This window comes from Microtus pennsylvanicus, chromosome 7 (assembly GCF_037038515.1).
Source record: "Microtus pennsylvanicus isolate mMicPen1 chromosome 7, mMicPen1.hap1, whole genome shotgun sequence".
Classification (NCBI taxonomy): domain Eukaryota; kingdom Metazoa; phylum Chordata; class Mammalia; order Rodentia; family Cricetidae; genus Microtus; species Microtus pennsylvanicus.
This window is the reverse complement of record NC_134585.1, coordinates 50,817,250-50,837,207: the sequence shown is the minus strand read 5'-3', so window position 1 is coordinate 50,837,207 and position 19,958 is coordinate 50,817,250. Positions and strand designations below refer to the sequence as shown.

General features: G+C 44.4%; 1 protein-coding gene across 3 annotated transcripts in view; it reads right to left on the bottom strand.

Moving 5' to 3' along the window:
* Positions 1-19,958, bottom strand: part of Adgrf5 (adhesion G protein-coupled receptor F5) — a 95,077-nt gene that overhangs the window by 9,285 nt on the left and 65,834 nt on the right. For 2 of the 3 annotated variants that reach the window (XM_075980665.1, XM_075980664.1), the window contains exons 10-17: positions 18,669-18,872; positions 12,913-13,083; positions 10,756-10,875; positions 10,394-10,603; positions 8,801-9,019; positions 5,305-5,457; positions 3,309-3,517; positions 714-893 (exon numbers count right to left, since the gene is read on the bottom strand). In XM_075980665.1, the coding sequence (XP_075836780.1) occupies positions 714-893; positions 3,309-3,517; positions 5,305-5,457; positions 8,801-9,019; positions 10,394-10,603; positions 10,756-10,875; positions 12,913-13,083; positions 18,669-18,872 (1,466 nt within the window). The remainder of the gene's footprint in view (positions 1-713; positions 894-3,308; positions 3,518-5,304; positions 5,458-8,800; positions 9,020-10,393; positions 10,604-10,755; positions 10,876-12,912; positions 13,084-18,668; positions 18,873-19,958) is intronic. The other variant, XM_075980666.1, reaches the window with a different exon arrangement.

Genomic DNA, 19,958 nt, shown 5'->3' with positions numbered 1-19,958 from the left:
TAGGTGGCATGTCACCAGCACAAGGAAGTCTCAGAAGACATACTCTAGCCCTGAGCATCAAATGAACATTGTTGGGGCCCACAATTCCAGATTACAGCCTGCTGTGGCATCAAAGTGGCAGCAGCAGGAGTTTAAGAGACCCGGACACACACTATATCCATGGTCAAGAGGAGAGTGCAATGGATTAACACATGCATGCAAGGGCTCGCTCACATCTTCTACCTATATAACTCAGGATCCCTAGCCTAGGGAATGATGCCACGCACAAATAATATGAAATTTCCTATATTAATTATTTAATGAAAACAGCCTCATATACCTTCTCTGAAGATGACCTTAACTTGGCCAATCTTTCACAAGTGTGCCAATTGTCCTGCCTCCTAGGTGCCAAGCTGACACCATCATACCCACCCTTGCACATATATTTTAGCCGGGCACATGTTTTGTAACTGCTTTAATTCCTAGTATTCCCAAAAACTAGTAGGAATTCATTCTATTTAAATTAAGAAATGAAAACAGAGATTCTTTAAAGACATTGAGAACCTTCTGATCTAGAAGCCACTGCCTGCCACGCAAGCTGTGCTAGCCTCCTATCCAAATCAGTGCTCTTGAACATGTGTCTGCATGGGAAGAAGGAATGCTTCTTGAACACAAGTCCAGAGGTGTTGGAAAGCAAGACCCTCCAAACTCCCACAGGACTTAAGTACACTTACCCTCATCATTTCCGAATTCACTTGGGTTGGAACTGTTGAGAGCAAATCAAGGATGCTGATGACGGCGCCCAGGCTTCCTGGAGAGGAGCGGATATCCCATTCCTCCTTCCCAGCACTAACGGAAAGGTCCCGCAGGTACGCAGGGAGCTTCTGGTCCTGGGAGGGGCTCTTGATCAAAGCCTAGTTTTAAAAAATGCCAGAATAAATGAAGACATTTTGATCCTGGTAATCTTGGAGTTGTGCTCTCCTTTTTTCTCAATGCCCATAATCAACAGTATATACTGTAAGTTAAAGCCTTCCCCCTTAAACTATCTGTGCATGCCTCTCAGGATGGAAAAAGATTAAGATCGCATGCATACAGAGCCAAGGGCTAAACACATGCCACCTGAAATCTAACTAGAAACAAAGGAACAATATATGTGATTGCTTCAGAGTTAAAGTAAAATAAACTTGTTATTGTCCACATGCAAACACATCTACCGGTCTTTTCCCTCAATACTACTGATGCTTTCGAGTATGAATATGATTGTCCCTCCTATTTCATTGTTCTATATCTGTTATCGCAGTATAATTATTAAGAGTGCCCTCTTTTACTTTTATAGTCCTGAGATTTAAACAAAAGAAGTACATACTATGGAAGGTGCAAGGGAGTGAAGCCAACTGCAGTCTTATGCAATGCAACTGTGAAGCCTATGGCCCTCAGAAAAGACCAAGATGGCAAGATGGTTGAAATAATGGCACTCCCATCTTGACACTAACCAATTATTATCTAATTGGAATGATGGCTCATTCAACAGGAAGGAAATTGGAAATCATGCCTGCTGCTAGAAACCTAGTCAACTCCCTGGGGCTAGGGAGGTCACGGATCTTAGAGAAGAACCATAGACCACCACTTCACTCAACCACATAATCCCTAACTGCATTTTAAATTCTTATCCCCAGAGAAGTGTGATTTCCAACCCTCACCAACAAAACTTCTCTTTGAAATAGACAGAAACCATCACGGAAGACCACAACTGGTCAAAACACAGAGAATGACAGATCATGGGGCATCCAGCCCAGTAGATACATCTACAACACCACTCCTGTGCTCAAGGCTCAGGAAACACTGAGGAAGAAGAGATGGAAGGATTCTAAGAGCCAGGAGACTTGGAACTCAGCTGTGAGACTGTGTCTCCTAGAAAGGACAAAGGAAGCTTCACCCATGGTACCTCAGTCATATGGCTGCCACAACAAGACCTTCACAAGGATGACAGTAGACACGCTGACATGTAAAGGGGAAATCTCATGGAGTTCCCAACCCTGGACAAAGAACTACAGGCAACTAAGAAACACTGAGAGCAGAGGAAGTAGTCTACCCAAGGGATGAGTTTCCTAAACAGTCATCCAGTATCAAGGGGTCAGCCCTGAAGTCATACACATACAAGCAACAGTGAAGGGATTAAGAAGGTTGCGTATATGTATGTGTGTATGCATAAACATATAAAGAGAAAAGGGGAACGTGAGGCATTGGGAAGAATTGGAGAAAGGAAAGAGAATGGGGCAGAATTTTGTGATTATATTTTAATAATAAAAATGCTATTATAAAATAAAAAAGTTGTCTCCTTTTATTCCTGGAGTATCTTGACTAAGACAACAGATTATATCTTATCATCTATCTGTATACATCTGCTTCCTAACTATCAACATTTCTAACACTTTAAAAAGAATGTGTTGGGAAAAAAAATCTGTCTCCTATAAAAAGCCTTTGATGAGTTTCTCTTCTGTGAACACACAGATATTTATTTTATTTTAAATACTTTATACTAGGACATCTCCACCAATGTCATTGTGTAGTCAATTTTCAATATTCTCCTAATTAGACGATATCTAATTGAATCTTATTTTTATATCATCCCTTTATGAAACTATTATAGCTATTCGCTATCAGAGCTATTTAAAAGAGATCTAAGGACATATAATGCGCCACCCCTTGTAGATCTTGGACATGAGAAGCTGAGCAGTTGAGGTCAGACATCCAGGTGATCCCAGAACACAACACACACTTTGTTGCCGTCATATTAAAATGTAACTGGTTTTTAAAGCACTTCTAGGTTTCATTTTTTGAATGGTTAATTTTGATTGTCACCTTGCTGGGATTTAGAATAACCGTGGAAACAAACTTCTGGGCATATCTAAGGGGGGTTTCTAGTCTGGGGTAAAGTGGGAGAGGCCACTGTAAAGGTGGATGCTCTCATTCCCTGGGTCTGCGGCCTGGGCTGCATGAAAAGGTGAAAGCAGGTGAGCACCAGCATCTTCTGTCTCAGCCTCCTGACTGTGGATGCCATGTGACCAGCCTCCCCGTGCTCCTGCATCCATGCCTTTCCTGCCATGATGGACTTCACCCTCCAGTTGTGAGCTAAAACAACATTTCCTTCCTTAACTTGCCTTTGTCATGTTTATGGTACAGTAGCTAGAAAAGTAGCCAATAAAGCATATTTTAGCCATGCATTTTGGAGAGGTGCATGACCAACTTTCCTAAGTGCAGAGAATTCTGCTGGGCCAGAGAGATAGCCCTCTTCAATGGCTTAGAGTTGAGGGTTGCAGGTTGCTCACCTTGGCTAGCTGGAGCAAACTATTGATTGGAGCTGAGATGCAGCCTCTCTTCTCCTCCTTCCACTGGGAGCCCACACATTTGTAAGTGACGATCCCACCGATGATCTGGCCAGGGCTTCTGGAAACTTTTGAGAATTGGCACAGCTTCTGAATGACCGTCCCAGGCTCTCCAATACCAATCACAGGGTCCCGGCATGTAATATTCTCCCCTGTATCAGAGAGATGGAAACACAGGGGGCAATCAGGGATTTCTGTCCATCAAAAGAAGAACAAAGTTACATCGTTTGTGGCTAAATGGATGCAACTAGAGATGACCATACTAAGATCATTAAAGCCATTCTCAGACAAGTACTGTGTGTTGTCTCTCATTTGTATTCCTAGATTGTACATAGATTCATAAAATCATAAATTCATATATATATATAATGAATGCATGAATGCAGAGATGAAATAATCCAGGGGAACAGAAAGGACTATTCGGGGAGGGGAGAAGGAGGAGAGGAGGGAGGCTAAGAGTTGGTGTATACTCAGCATGCACTGCACACTTGTATGAAGCTGTCCTCTTGTTATACAGTGCAGTGCACAGTGGAAACTTAGAGTGACATTCAAAATCACACAGAAAATTCAAGACCAGTGGTTAGGGACTGTATGTGACTGAAACTTTGAACCCCAAGTCCCCCCAAATTCTGAATATTTCCAAACACCAGCACGGAACCATAGGTGGGCAGTTCCTGCTCAGAAACCCTTTCCAGCTGTAAAATCATCTGGCTGTAGGTTTGTTTCCCTGATGGTTCCGGCCTTGTGCATGTGAGGGAAAATGCTGTCTCAGCTGCCGCGATCAACACAATCAGAGCTACTGTGGATGGCAGGAGATCGCTTTACCTGCCTGTCCTGCCCCCTGTCAAGATTATTAAAGATATGTATAAGGATTTTCAAAAGAGACAGTTTACAGGAACAAGGAAGAAGAAATCAGGATCAGGCTGCGCAGCTTTTGGTGCTAGAGTTCACACTGCCTTTGCTCCCAGTGGCCTGGCGAGAACTAAACACCTTCCTTTTGTTCCTGGCTTTCCAAAACCCCTTATTGCTTTCACCCCACAGCCAATCTGCAATCGCTTTCCTCTGTGCTTCGTTCCCACCTCTCATCCCCAGGACTCTCATTTTGGATGTAGATGAAATCTAAACCATGGAAAACACCAAGAGCTTAATGTATGCTCATCCAATTAAGAGACTACCCTGTCTGCCAAGGGTCTTAAGGTCATAATGCCTTCCTACTTTATGGGCAGGTCCCAGATACCAATAAGGGCAAGAATGTCCACGGGTATTTAGTAAACCAACTAGGTGGAAGAATTAGGGAGCCTTTGTCTATCAGGGATCCTGTTCCCAGGAAATCATCTTTATCACTCTGCCTCTCTGGTCACCCGGTGACTTCTTCTACATGAGCTCACATAGAAACAGTCCCACAGGACATGACCATGACCTTCCCCTTTGAGAATATGCCAGGTCACACTGGCTCAGTGGTGACAGAGGATGGAGAAGGCAGGCACCTGTTCTTCCTTTCAAATGGTTCCATCTCAGGAAAGGGGTGCTCGTGAGGACATACCCCCTTGACGTTATCCCCAAGGAATCTCAGCGAGACACAGGCACTGCCCACTCCAGTCTGCCTCACAAACCACTTAAGCTTCTGATCCAACCCCAGAATGACTTCATCTCCCAAGATGCCCTCCACGGTTAGCAGGAGAGTTCAACCAAGCAGCCTCTGGCCACCCAGAGTAGTTCTTTACGGTTGTCTCAGCAGCTTTGACCACACCTTTAATCATCTCTCCATCTTACCCCTAGGCCAGAGGCCGGAGAACATGGCCTCTACTTCTTTTAGTATTCCCTATGGTTTACCCAAGGCCCACCACAGGGAATGTATTTTACTGATTATCCAAATGGAGGCAAGGGATGAGGAGTTCCTGGTCATGACTGTATTTTAGCGTTATTGAAATGCACTTACCCCGAACAAGGGTGAGCTTCATCGCCGGGCTCCGGACTGAGGTGTTGGCCGCGTTGGTAAAGTGGCAAAACACGTGGATGTTTTTGGAACACAGGGGTGAGTTTGCTGGGAGGCTGTATTTGTAGCATGCTTGCCTGCCATTGACTTCTCTCTCTAAAGACGGTGTTATTGAAAATGTGAATTCACAGCATGAGTAGCCAAGACATACAGGTTGTCAAGATGTTCTGATATAAACAAACCTTCCCCAAACACCCCTAGGAATTTATGACATTTATTTTTAGGGTAGGTTCACATATTTATGTGAAAATAACCTCTGGCTATTAATAAATAAATTCCTCTTTGACTGAGTGCTAGCCAAAATGTCACCTAAACCATTCATAGTTCCAAGTCTGAATCCATATGCTGCTCGGCATATTGATTGCACTTGATCTCACAGTGATTTACAATTACCTCTTTATTCTATACTTGAAGATTTATTTAAAATTTTAAAAATGATGTATACCCATGAGTGTCTGTGTATGCGCTTGGTAGTGCAGTTACCTGCAGAGCCCAGAAGAGGGCACAAGACAGCACGGAGCTGTAGCCACTGCTGGTTCTGAACCACCTAAGCTGGGTGATGTGAACTGAACTTAAACTTGGCTCCTCGGCAAGAACAGTGTATGCTCGGAACTAAGACCTCTCTAGCCTGTGGGTCATTCTGTTTTACTAACCAAGAAGCGTCAGTAGAGACAGTCCCCAGTCTCATTTATCTCTCCCAGGGCTTGTCTCAGTATCTGGCACATGAAAACACCCAGTTTATACATAATGGCATCAGAGTATGGAGACAATGGCATTCTTCAAAATCTGGACAAGTTCTCTGTCAGCCAGTAATGTAACATTGCCCTCTCTATCTAACTGAAGTCTTACTTTTTTAAACTTCCAATGCCTTTTCAATCTGGCCTACTTATTTATGATATTTAGTGTTATATGCATTTCATTTTATATAGCATGGGCCTTTCTAGATGTTAAAATAAATACCTAAATTATTTATTGTTATTATTATTATTAATTTACTTATAATTTATGTGTGCCTGCTTTTCTGTATGTACACTGTATACATGCAGGATCTCACAGATGTCAGAAGATGGTGCCAGATGCCCTGGAACTGGAGTTATATAGATGGTCGTAAGATGCCCAATGTGGATGCTGAAAGCCAAACCCAGGTCCTCTGTGAGAGCAGTAAGGCCTTCAAATTGTAGGAGGCTTGGAGGTTTGTGTGCTCACAGATAAGCACTAGGGAACCAGGAATGTTAAACACACAGAGCCGTGCCTTTAAAGGAAGGGATGCATAGCCTGTCATCCGCCCAGAAGGCTCGGAGCAGAGGTTAATGGCCTGGTTACCTTTGCACTATCTGTCTGACCAAGACCACAATGAATCCCTTCCCAGGCCCTTATCATGAGTTTCTTTTTCTCAGTCAATCCATGGGACCTATCTTTATGGAAGGTGTCACGTGTACTTTACAAAGATGCAGTCATGTCTGATCTTTATTTAGCTTATTACAGCAGATGACATACTTTGTTCTTCACAGAGATTTATAAATGCTTATTGAGCACATGGGATTAATTATCATCAGGGACGTTTTCACCAAATGGCACTGTTTAAATATGCCTAAAATAAACTACTTAGGGTCAGACTCCTGAAGTTTGAATCAACACCAGTTACTTAGCCATGTTGTACCAAATTGCCTTCTATCTCTAATGGCTCATTGGTCTGCTCGCCATGGTGGATGCAGAGACCCCTACATTCAATCATTGAGTCATCTCTATGAGTCATCTAAAAAGGCCCCCTTTGTTCCCCTTTCTCAGGCTGAGCAAATTCCCAAAGACAGTCATTGGAAGAATTAGTAAGCTGTGTGTAATTGAGATTTGGAGTTGTGGGACATTTTAGAAGAGAGGATTTGAACTTTGTTTTATTCTGTTTTGCAAGACGATGACCAGTGCAGAGCTAGAAGCTAATTACTATTCCTCACCTTAGGGTTCCTGAATCCCACACAGTGCAAGAACAATGTCCAAAGGGGGGCAAGACTGAGAAAGCTATACTGTTTAGAGAACTTGCGTGCACCCAGAGACAAAGCCAGACTTCTAACCGTGATTAATGGCTTTTGTTTTTCTGCCCTAGTCTCTACTGAGCACGTCACCCTTTGACGATCCGCCCATTGTGCCAGAAGTGGGATGTGGCAGGGAGTGGCTCAGCCACCATTTAAAGAAAAAAGGCTGGGGCTGGAGAGATGACTCAGTGTTTAAGAGCATTTGCCGCTCTTTCAGACAGCCTGGGTTTGGTTCCCAGACGCCAATGGTGGCTCATAACCATCTATACCTCCAGTTCCGGGAGAATCAACACCCTCTTCTAACTTCCACAAGCTCTGTACAAATGTGTTGCACACACACATACATACAGGTAAAAAACACTATTATACATGAAGTAAAATAAAAAATGTTTAAAAACAGTTGGTTTGATTTTGTTGTTGTTGTGGGGGTTTTTTTTGGTTTTTTTTCTTTTTTTTTTTTTTTGATTTTTGAGACAGGGTTTCTCCATAGCTTTTGGTTCCTGTCCTGGAACTAGCTGGAACTAGACCAGACTGGCCTCGAACTCACAGAGATCCGCCTGCCTCTGCCTCCCGAGTGCGGGGATTAAAGGTGTGAGCCACCACTGCCAGTTGTTTGTTTTTTAGACAGGCTTTTCCTGTGTAGCTCTGGATGACCTGGAACTCCCTTTGTAGATTGGGCTGGCCTCACGTACCACCACCTGGCCTAAAAAACTGTTTTAAAGAGCACGGCCTTCCTGAGACCCAGAGCCTTAAGCTCAAGGCTCTGGGATTCTGGTAATGCCAAATTCCTTCAGGAAGAATAATTGCTAGAGTGTGGGTCTTTCTTTCTTTTCCTCTGTGGTGCTTGGCTGTTTTTTGCTTTCTGCCCCAGTTTGGAAAGATTATTGGGCCATTTCCTATCAAGTTCTCTTACGACACAGAAAGAGGGGTTATCAGAATGTCTGCTCAACGACAATGAGAGAGTGGAGATAAATCTATGGCTCCACTCACAGCTGCTTCAAACTAGTGAGTCGTCAGTCATGTACCAGAGCAAGATAACAAAGAAGGCTCCATGATATTTCATCCCTGATGGAGTCTCTATCCAGTCCTGAGGACTGATCCCATGGTCCTCCCACATGCTGGGCAAGTGCTCTGAAGAAGAGCTACATCCTCGGTCTCTTTTCATTTTTTGGTTTTACTTTGATACAGAGCCTCACTAAGTTGCTTAGGTCATCTTTGAATTCCCTATGTTGCTTAGGCATTCCCTATGCGCACAGACCCATCTGCATCAGTTTCCTGAGTAACGGGGATTACATTCCTGTACATCAAGTGTGGCTCCGTCTCCAGAAATGTTTCAATGTCTGTTTTAAGAGTAAAACATCGTGTCTATGAGCTAATGTGACCTAAGCATGGGACAGTCTGCATCTCACCAGCAGGAGAGGTTGAGGAATCGACGTGGAAAGTGACGAGGTACTCTTCCCCTTTCTCCTCTTCCACACAGCACCTGAACTGATGGGAACTGGTGCACAGACCACTGGCTTCCAAAGGATCTATCATGATATCTGACTCCAGAGGTAGTGGGTGGATGGTGACATCTTTGGTGGCGATACTGTATGAATTCTTGTATCTAAATATGCAGTGGTAGGTTCCTGAGGGGAGGGGGCAAAAGGGAGACAGAATGAAGTCATCACTCTTAAAGGGCATCACTGGCGATAAAAAGAGTCTTAGCTTTCCTTCCCAAACTTGGGTAAGGAAGCTGGGAGAGCTTGACTGACTTCCCTCCTAGGAACTTCCCATGTCCTAAAAACTAACCAATAACGCTCCTTCTTTCACATACACATTCACTTCAACCAATCAAATTAAATGACTTATCCAAGGGTAAGAGTGAAACTGGGTGCCAAACTTCCTGCTCCATGGTTCTCCCACAACCACGGAAAGAGTGGGAGTCTGGTGGTGTGCAGAGAAGAATGTTTGTAAAGATCTAGGACGTGATGAACCCTGTGGTTCCATCGCACCCACTTGTCTGTCTAAATGAGTGGACACCGTGCCACCCGAGGACAAACCACCATTCAAGCAGCTGCCCTGGATGTTTATGTACTTAGAACAGTAATTACTGTATCATAAAAGATCTGTGGATCAGCTGCTGCCACATAGATCTACCGATTCCTTACTGCTCTCCAAAACTTGTACTTCCTGGCAACACTAACAACATAGAGCTATAAACAGGAAATACAAATACTTCTCTTATTAATACCAGACATGTAAACCCTTCCCAGAGTTTTCATAGTACAGCTGGGTAGTGTAGTACCAAGCATTTAGAAAAGGTGTATTATTATTATTAGTGTGTGTAAGTATGTGTGCATGGGAGTACATGTGTGTATACATATGCATGTATATGTGTAAACACATACATGTGAAATCAGAGAACAATCTCCAGTGTTGTGTCTTCTAGGCACGTTCCATCTTCTGTTGGAGACAGAAGTCTCTCCTTGGACTAGAAGTTTGCCACGAAGGCTAGACTAGCTGGTTAGCAAGCCTCCAGGGATTCACCTGTCAGGACCACCTCTCCTCACCCCCTGCCAATCACTGCTGAGGTTGCAAGCAGTCACTACTCTGCTGGGCTTTTATGTGGCTTCTGGGGATCAAACTCAGGCTTTTCTTCTTGCAAGGTAAGTGCTCTACTGACCGAGCCATTTCTCAGGCCCTCGTGAAGTTATTTAGAAACAACTCCTTCTGTCATGAAGCAGGAGTGCAGGCTGTGGACTCAGATGCTAATGCCAATCCAGTCTGCACAATCAAACCTGTACCATCATGATTAATGTTGCATTTGATCATTGTATGCCACATCTATAAACGGGAGAATGCTATCTACCCCTAAAGGAGTACCATATCACCCACAAAGAGCGATTAATATAGTCACCATAGGCATGCCCCAATTCAGAGCCTTTGGAAGCATCTGCTGCTTGCCATTGCACATTGCAGGAGTCTAGACAGTCTGCTGCAGGGTCTGGCCCCTCCCTTACCATTCCACTCCCTGGTGGAGGTCTTCACCGTCAGCACCGACTCTGCTCGATCCCCTTGCCTGCTCATGGTATAAAACCTTGGGTGGATTTTAATACCAGCGGAAGTGTTCCAGTACACCTCATCATAGTTACTCACGTCGCTGCTGCATGAGATAGTGAAGCTTTGTCCCTCAGAAACAGAAATTGGGTCCGAGGTTATTGTTAGGTTGGCTGAAAGAAGGCAAACAGGACAGACAAGACAAAAGCGACAACAAATCCAATGTTTAGTTTTTCGGATGACATCAACACAGGAGTGAAAATTTAAGACAGAGACAGCAACACGGACCGTCCTGACGCTACTCGTGCCAACGCGGGATTGGTACCTTGCTGTTCCTGGGCTTTACTTGTTTCTAGGCTGTTGGCGGTGGTGCTCTGAACTGTACTCACTTCCATCACATGCCTTAGGACCTCGGGCACTTCCCCTTTGTAGCTGGAATTATCTCCTGATGATTAGCAGGGTAAAAGGTTGCAAACTTAGGGATGTTGGCTTCACCCAGGCTCCCCTCCCACCTCCTCTGCGACCCCTCAAAGAAAAGATAGAGGACTGAGTTCTCACAACGCACATCAACTCTTTAGACACGTTCCCCCACAACACTGTGTCGCATCTTGGAAGAGAGCTGTGCTTACCACTGTACCACCAACGTCACACCACTGTGACGACGCATCTGTCTCCAGTAAAAAGACAGCCTTTAGCCCCTGTTGGTGTGTCCTTAGCATTTACTGATGGTCTAGTATATAGTTAGTGCTTCATAAACAAAAGAATGAATCCTTGATTTAGTTTTTCCCTAGACAGATCATAAAGTTCACTATCCAAATAATTATACTTAGACTATCTTAGGCAGACTGGGATTGTTTATAGCTATTTGGTTTTAACTATATACAACATTATAACCGAAGTTATATAAATGCTGATGTCATGTTTACTGCTATTTTTGGCATTCTCTCACAGATTCATAAGACATTGTTTGTTGGCAATGTTGAGACCATTGTGGATCTAGATGCTGATATGAAAATCCCACAGTTCATTTTTCTATTGTTCTATTTATTTTTCCTTTTCTCTGGGAACATGTCATTCCAATGATTGACATCTCAAAATGGCACTTGTTTTGGCCATCCATGGAGGCGAATTGCTCATTCCTTGAGTCGACCATCACAGGCCTGCCTCTCCAAGCAATATGAATCTTATTTTTAACGATGATCCAAAGAAGCCAGTGCTTTCCATAATGTCTTAGTCATAGTTCTCAGGCTGAGGACACACACAAAAGTGTGTCCCTCACTCTGCCCTCTCTTACTGGAGGGATCTGGAAATGGCTCTCTGAAGGCTAGCCATGTCTGAGCAGAAAGCAAAGCCTCATGGACCCAGAAATCTGGTTCTCTGGTTCTCTTGTCCTCAGAAGAGGTCAGATGACCAGACCAGGGGTTTTCAGCAAGGATTAACAGTGCCTCTACAATATGCCCCCGGGGTTCCAGATAAAAGCTAAGTCTCGGTGTGCCATCAGGAGAGGAACCAGGCGCCTGCCCTAGAGGGACTCCTCGAGGACTCTGGGAAATTGACAGTGCTCTGTGGTGAAAACTGCCATGCCTGTACACTCTTGTTCTAACTCAGAGAGCTGTGTTGTAGACGGGGCCCACACGAGCCTGTGCTGTTGTATAAACACTAAGTTCGAATAGCAGAACACTCGCAGGAGACAAATAGTTATTGTTGTCATGACACTTCTCATAAAGGCTGCAAATGGTTTTTTTTCATAGGCTTGGTGGAAGGAAAGTTTTACAGCGTTGGTGACTCTATAATGCTAGCTGATTAATGATGTCTTTATTATTTTGATTGGCGTATTACCAGCGCTATGGTTTGGATGAGAAATGTCTCCCCTAGGCTCGTGTCTTTGGACACTTAGTTCCCAGTTGGTGATATTGTTTGGGAAGGCTACAAAACCTTTAAGATGTGGAACTTGCCGAAGGAAGTACGTCACTGTGGGTGAGCGCACAGGTTTTACAGCCTGCCAACACTTCCTGTTGTCTCTCTGATTCCTATGTGTGGATATCAGTAGACACCATAGGACAATGCCAAATGCTCAGATTGTCCTAACTCTGCAGTGCTGTTTCTAGGACAGGCAGACTGGAAGAGGAATTGAGAAACAGCAGGGAAGCGAGTGAGGATGTCGGAACTTAAGGAGGGGAACTGAATTGTGAAGGAAAGGGGGTTAGCTGTCACATGAATTTACTGAGCTGGTCGGGACACTGTTCCCCCAGCCCATCTGCTTTCTTTATCAAAAATAGGGGATTAGTTTCTCACTGCTCTTTCCCACTTGACACTTCCCAACCTAAAATGGATTCCATCTGACTTGAAATGGCATAGAGGGGCATCCAACCACAATCCCACTCCCAGGGAAGGCCCAGCTTTATTTAGCCCACTGGTGATCCCAGTTGATTGGCAAGGGTACCCTACATCTGTCTGAACCGTCTACGGCAAGAGTTCTTACCTACAGAGACGAACGTCACAGCTATGTTCTTACTGCCTCTGGCTCCGTGGGGACTGACGAACTCACACGTGTAGGTGACTGTTGTTCCAGAAGACCCACTAGGACACTGGGTTCCATCTGCCTTGAGGGTGTAAGTGCTGCAGCTTGAGTCTATATCTGTTTCTGGGATCCCTGAAATGACACAAACAGATCTGTTGACGTCACGGTTGTCTGACTCTGAATTAGTAGCAAGCTTTTTAGTGGAAACTTCCGTTTCATACTTTTTCAGTTGCTCGCAGCTTTATATTTCTAAAATCATCATTTCCATTCCCAGAAACAGCCCACCCTCCAAATCATCTTCCCAGGGCTTCTAGAACAACCCTGTGTATGACTTTTCCCACTCTGGTCTCCATTTCCAACCTGCCCACTTCATCTGCTACTGTAGACCCCAGACATTCCCTAAACATTTACACCCTCCCAAAGTGAGAGACACAGAGTAAGTTGATGGGTTAGTGTCCAAATAAATCCAGGCTTTCAGCTGTAGCAGGTCAGCTGTGCTGTGCTGGCTAGTTTTATGTCAACCGGACACAAGCGAGGATCGTCAGAGAGGAGGGAGCCCCAGCTGAGAAAAATGCCTTCATAAGATCTGGTGTAAGGCATTTTCTTAATTAGTGATCCATGTGGGAGGGCCAGCCCCTTGTGGGTGGTGCCATCCCCAGGCTGGTGGTCCTGGGTTCTATCTACATGAAAGCAGGCCGAGGAAGCCATGAGGAGCACCCCATTAAGCAGCACCCCTCCACAATTTCTGCATCAGCTCCGGTTTCCAGGTTCCTGTCCTGCTTGAGTTCCTACCCTCACTACTTTTGATGGTGAACTGTTATATGGAACTGTGGGCATAATAACCCCTTTCCTCCTCCAGGTGCTTTGGTCATGGAGTTTCATTACACCAGCAGTCACCCTAGACAGATGCCTTTATTATTTTGATTGATGTATGACCAGTGTTGGGGTTTGAATGACAAATGTCCCCCATAGGACCATATGTTTGAAGATTGAGTCCCCAGTTAGCACTGCTCTCTGGGAAGATTGCAGAACCTTTAGGATGTGGGAACTTGCTGAAGGAAGTCCATTACTGTGGGCTGGCTCTAAGCTTTCACAGCCTGGCCACACTTCCTGTTCTTGCTGTGTGTGGATGAAACATGAGCACAGCTGGCCTCCAGGCCCTCCCTATCCTGGTGGACCGTGTCTGCCCTGGAACTGTAAGCCGGAAATAAGCTGTTGCTTCTACATCTTGGTTTCTTCTCAGGTTATTCTAGCAGGGAGGCAGAAAAGCGGCTCCTACAACCATCTTCCTACCCGAGGGTCTGTTGGAGTAACTCCGCCCATTCCCTCTCTCTTTCATGTTGACAAAATCACTTCTAATTCTCTAAAGACGTCCTCTCTCTGCCCATCCTTTCTTGAGCTGAGTTCTCAGAAGAAAGCCACATCTGTATTAGGGTTCTACACGGTTGACTGACTGTAGAAATTTAAATCATTGCCCTCAGACAAGAGTCAAATCATTGGCCAAGTCTGCCCATGTGAAAGGCCCTCTCCCCCCAACATCTCTACTTTTCATGATGTTTCTGCATGTGTTATCTCTGGCTTCCCACTCCCACTTTACATCTTGAAACTGACCTTTGTCACCCTCTGCTTTAGCAGAAGTATTTCCTGAACATCAACAAGAACGTCCTTTTTCCTCCATCCTGGGCTTTTCTCCATACAATCTGTACTATGCCCTCCCCACTGCCAGCCACCTGCTGTGGCTGCTTGAGCCTGCAGGTCTGTCCTTTATCTTTTTTTTTCCTCATCCTCCTGGATCTCGTTTCTAAGACCCTATCCGAGCATCCTTCTTAAATGCATAGGATGCTCCCTGCTTTGTCCTTGACCCAACCCCATCCACCCTACCCCGCTCTTGCTCATTTTCTCTTCATTCTTTCAGCAACCTCACAACTTTGGCTCCTGTCATAAATTGAGATTGGATGACTTCCCACACGACTCTAAGAAGAATGTCCTGCTTGGAAACTTCTGAGGCAAATTCCCAAGTGTTGATTTGACATCTCTGTTACCCTCAAACTCAACACATGCAATTTATTTATTTTTCCCCAGACAAAACTCACACATCCAGTGCTTCCTCTTACTGATATTGGCAGAAACACAAATTAAAAATCTTAAAGGCCACTTTAATTACCTGCACTTCCTCACATTGTACTTCTACACACTTGTTTTAAAAAAAAAGTGGTCTTGAGCTTAAGCTCCTGAAACAAGGCTACCTCCATCAAAGCAAGGTCACTCTCCCAGGCCCCGCTGTTTGTTGTCTGAACTTTGCAACTGATTACATCTGGGTCTCAATTCTCAGTTAATTCCGTCTTCAACTTACTCATTATGCCGCCTGTAAGTTTCATTTTCTTTTTGTAGTTGACTTGTTTGGGGTTGTAAGACAAGGTCTCACTATATAAGTCAAGCTCGCTTTGAATTTGCTGTGTAGCTCAGGCTGGCCTTTGACTTGTGATTCTCCTGCCTTAGCCTCCTGAGCATCAAGTACACAGAGACACCAGGACGCCCAGGAATGCTTAGTTTTCTAAAGCCCTGATCGTCTAACATACTTGTGTGTACAGTAAAGTCAGACGTTCTTCTCGCAGTGTGTGGCCCTGTGGACTAGGAGTTAGAAAGATCCCTAGCAGGCAGACAGATAGGAAGAGGACAAGCAGACAATAGAGATGGCAAACTTCCTTGCCCTTCTTCCCTGAGACAAAAGCCTGGCATCTCAAAACAAAGACCTAATGGGTTTTTTTCCTCCCACTAGTTTCTCCACCTCAACCAACAGACCAGCTCAACAAGTCCAGGGCTGGATTATGGCACAAATATATCTCCACGCTTGTGAGTCTACCTGATCCCCTGTCTTCACTGCAAATGACAAGCCCTAAACTGAAGAAGAAAAACCCCTCAAAGACCCTTAAAACCTCAGTGAGGAGAAACCTGGTTTTAGTCTCCTGAAACCCTCCTTTGCTTTGCAGAAGGTCTTTGTCTTGCTTTCTCTAGATGGGCCTTATTGAGTGTGTTTCTTCTCTCCTCATGAAAGCCTTCTTCAGCTGCTCTTCTGTCATATGGAGATTTCTCCCATTGCTGGCCTTTGCCCTTGATACTTCTTTGCACCATAAAATTCTTTAATTGGCAGATGAGACAAACCTGATTCAGACTTCTAGATGGTAGCAACATTTATCACACACATGCCCTAATCTGCCCTTCTCCTTGGCACCTGCCTCTTCATCCTCTCAAAATCAAACCACACCCTGGCTTCCAACACATCCTTCAGCCTCGGACCTGGATGCCAGTGTTTACAGTCTCACTTCCCCTTCCTCTTCCTGCTGAATGTAACTCATCCTTAAAAGTCCAGCCTTCTCACCTAACGGGCAAGGTAACGGACCATGCCGAGTGAGATGAATATAGAAATAGACAGAACGATACGGATGTGCCAAGGACAAAAGAAAATTCAGTACAGCAGGCAGGTTGAAAGCGGGGAGGGAGGTCATTTCACATGGGTGTCTACGAAAGCTATCAGAGGAGAGGATGTTATTCTAAGCTTTAAAAGCCAAGTGGGACTTTACTAGCAATCAGGGCTGTGGTGTAACATGAGGCTGTCAGTGTGCTGTGGGTACATAAACCAGCAATCCTCACTGTAGAACTTAGCACTCCATCAAGCTGCTTTGGGGGCCAGGGCTGGGGTCAGGGTGGGAGGATAACAAGCTATGCAGGAAATCCATTGTTCTGCAGGCTGGTCAACCTTGACGGACTTAGGGAAGTCTACAAAGGGGTCACCAGAGAGAGAGGTCCCTGAGCATCCCACTGCAGACTTCCTGGTTCCTCTGCCAGAGGGCGAGGTCTTGTCACCTTCTGGGTTGAAAGCTCCTCCACCAGAGCCATGGGAAATGTGCAAGGCCTCTCCTCCATCTGGCAGCGCCTTCAGGATGCCTGTGCCACCTTTTCCTTATAAACCAGGGAAATGACTAAATGTCCCATGCCGACAGTTTTCAGGTTTACCAGATGTCTTTCTTAGTCTTTGCTGGACTAATCAGATGTGTAGGTGAAATGTACTTTACAGTCTAGAGGTTCTCAGGAAAGTGTGGGTGGAGACTGACATGTTCAGAGTAAACTAGTAATAAAAACACTGCTTAGTCTTAAGGGCAAAGACTTTGTAACATAAACATGTAGCATACTCTCAAAGTGTGTAGAGCTCCATTTTAGTTCAAAGATTTTTTTTCAGCCGGGCGGTGGTGGCGTATGCCTTTAATCCCAGCACTCGGGAGACAGAGGCAGGCGGATCTCTGTGAGCTTGAGGCCAGCCTGGTCTACAAGAGCTATTTCTAGGACAGGAACCAAAAGCTACGAAGAAACCCTGTCTTGAAAATCAAAAAAAAAAAAAAAAGATTTTTTTTCTTTAAATGTTCATACATAATATTATTGTTTCTTAAAAGAAGAGATGACTGTTTTCTCATTTGGTCTCTAAATAGCAAATGGTGTTTTGTATCTAACCTGCCGGCAACTAGGTCCAAAGCCGGCTCACCAGATGGAGAAAGTGCTGGTCTCGTGAACTGAGATCAGTGGAGAGTCCTAGCTCTTTTCTCTTCATATTGTGATAACCTTGGGAAAAACAATTTAATCTGGATTCTAATTTCCTTATTTCCTCATTGGAGGTAAAACTACTAGCTTCAAACTTGTGATCAAGTTTAGATGCAATCACTAGCAATCATTTTTAAGGGGCTAACATTTGTACAAAACTGTTATAAAAAGTCACTATTTCTAGTTTAATTATTTAAGAATTTATTTTATGTTATGTGTCTGAGTGTTTTGCCTGCATGTGTATCTGTGCACCACATGTGTACATGGTGCCCAAGGAGGTCAGTTATTAGAACCCTAAGAACTGGGGTTGCAGATGGTTGCAGTGTGGGTGCTGGAAACCAAACCCTGGTCCTCTGCAAGAACAGCAAATGCTCGTGCTGACGGATGCATGTCTTTAGACACCATTGCTGCTTTTCTTTACTATCTAGCATGAACTGGAGGGTGAGGAACTTCAGGTTAGATCTCAGTGCAAAACAAAAGCAGAGTTGGGAAGATGGACCAGTGGGTTAAACACTTTCATATATGCGTGAGGACTGGTTAGATCCTCTATATCCACATAAGTACTGCAACCTGCAGAATCCCAGCATGCAGAGAGACGGGAGATCCCTGGACACATACAACATGCATACACATGCAAAAAGATTAATGAGTAAGAACCGACACGTAATAAGTGAAAGAGAAATAAGTCCGCAGAGAAATGTAAGCTGGAATCAGAGAGACGGAAAAAACTGAAGGAAGTGTGTAAGGGAGTGAGTCCACACAGGGACAAAGATGAGAAACTCCGGTCAGGCCTCCTCCGCTGTAGCTTTCTGCTGAGGGTAGAAAGGAAAGGGAAGATGAGCCGTGCTACAGACCCAAGTCACTAGGGTCACTCCCTCTCATGTCTTTATCTGCTAGGATCTTGCCCACGAGGCAAGCTTGATATTTGCATGCAAGTGTTTTTGGAGGTTTGTTTTAGAGTGTCTAGGCTGGTGCTGGAATCAAAACCTAGTTAATGTTTTTTGTTGTTGTTGTTGTTTATGGTCCAGAATATCTCGGGTTCTTTGTTTTGTTTTGTTTTTGTTTTTGGCTGAGAGATAAGCAAAGAGCCCTCTTTGCCAAAGGTCTTGATCCGCCATGCTTACCTAGAATTTTTATTTTCCCTTCCTGCTTCCACTCAATCTTGCTCCAGTTTGCGATGTTCACGCTGCAGCAGTTCAACGAGATGGGGTTGCTGTCGCACACCACCTTCCTCTCCTCCTTGGCCAGAATCCAGATGGGAGTGACATCTAGTCTTCTGGCATCCCCGTATTCAAAAATATCCAATGTCATCTTGCAGCGATATTCACCTGTCAAGAGTTCACAAGATTATGAATTATTATCACTCCTATGAATTTTTCTTAATAAAATCGAGCACCTCACATATCTTGGCATCCCAGGCTTGATTCAAGGACACCCCTGAAGGAATATTCAGAAACTGTCGAATCAGGCATTTCTAATGACATAAGGTAAAAAGTAGAAAAAGGTCTCCGTCGTGGCATTCTCAGGGACAAGTGTGGGAATATAAGACACAGGGAAACAAAGTTGGTAAGTCTGTGAGAATTGGAGGACCATGGATAATTCTGGCATGCATGCTATTTAATCCTGTGATAGAATGCAGAATCTGCAGAGATGTGACAAGAGTTCATGCATGTATAGACCTCTTTATTGTTCAATTGGCCCTACTGGTTCAGAAGAACAGAACTGGCCCCACTGACATCTGGTTTTAACTGGAGTTATTAAATGCTAGAATGTGTCAGGCTCATTGTTAATCTCTGAAATTTATGTTTTTGTGCTTGCTTGGAGTAGGCACGTGGGTGCAGGAAAGGCCAAAGGGAGGGATTACTTTAGGGAACAAGAACATTTTGGGAGACTAGATGTATTCACCACCTTCATTTTGGTGATGCCTTCTCAAGTGTATGTGTCCAAACCTAGTAAATTATATACTTAAAATATCTGCAGTATGTAATATGCCAATTTTATCTCAGCAAACTAAAATTTTATAGGTTAATTAAAATAAAACATCATAAGACTATACTATACACTAGTAAAATTCAAAATATATCAGTAGATTTTTCAATGTCATTAAAAACAGTATCCTGGGTCATTGGGAAGATGGTTCGTGGTCTGCTGTGCAGGCATGAGGATCTGAGTTCAGACCCTGGAACCCATCTAAAAAGATGGAAACGGTAGCGTGCATCTGTAACTCTAAAGGCGGAGACAGCTGGGCCACCAGATCTCACTGCTGAGCAGACTATTGGGTGCTCTTCAGTGAGAGACCCTGTCTCCAACACCAAGGTGGGGCGCAATGAAGAAAGACACTCTGAAGTCTGACCTCTTGTGGATATGTGGGGGTCCCCTTTTCCTCAAGGCCTGTTGGCCACCAGTCTATGGGG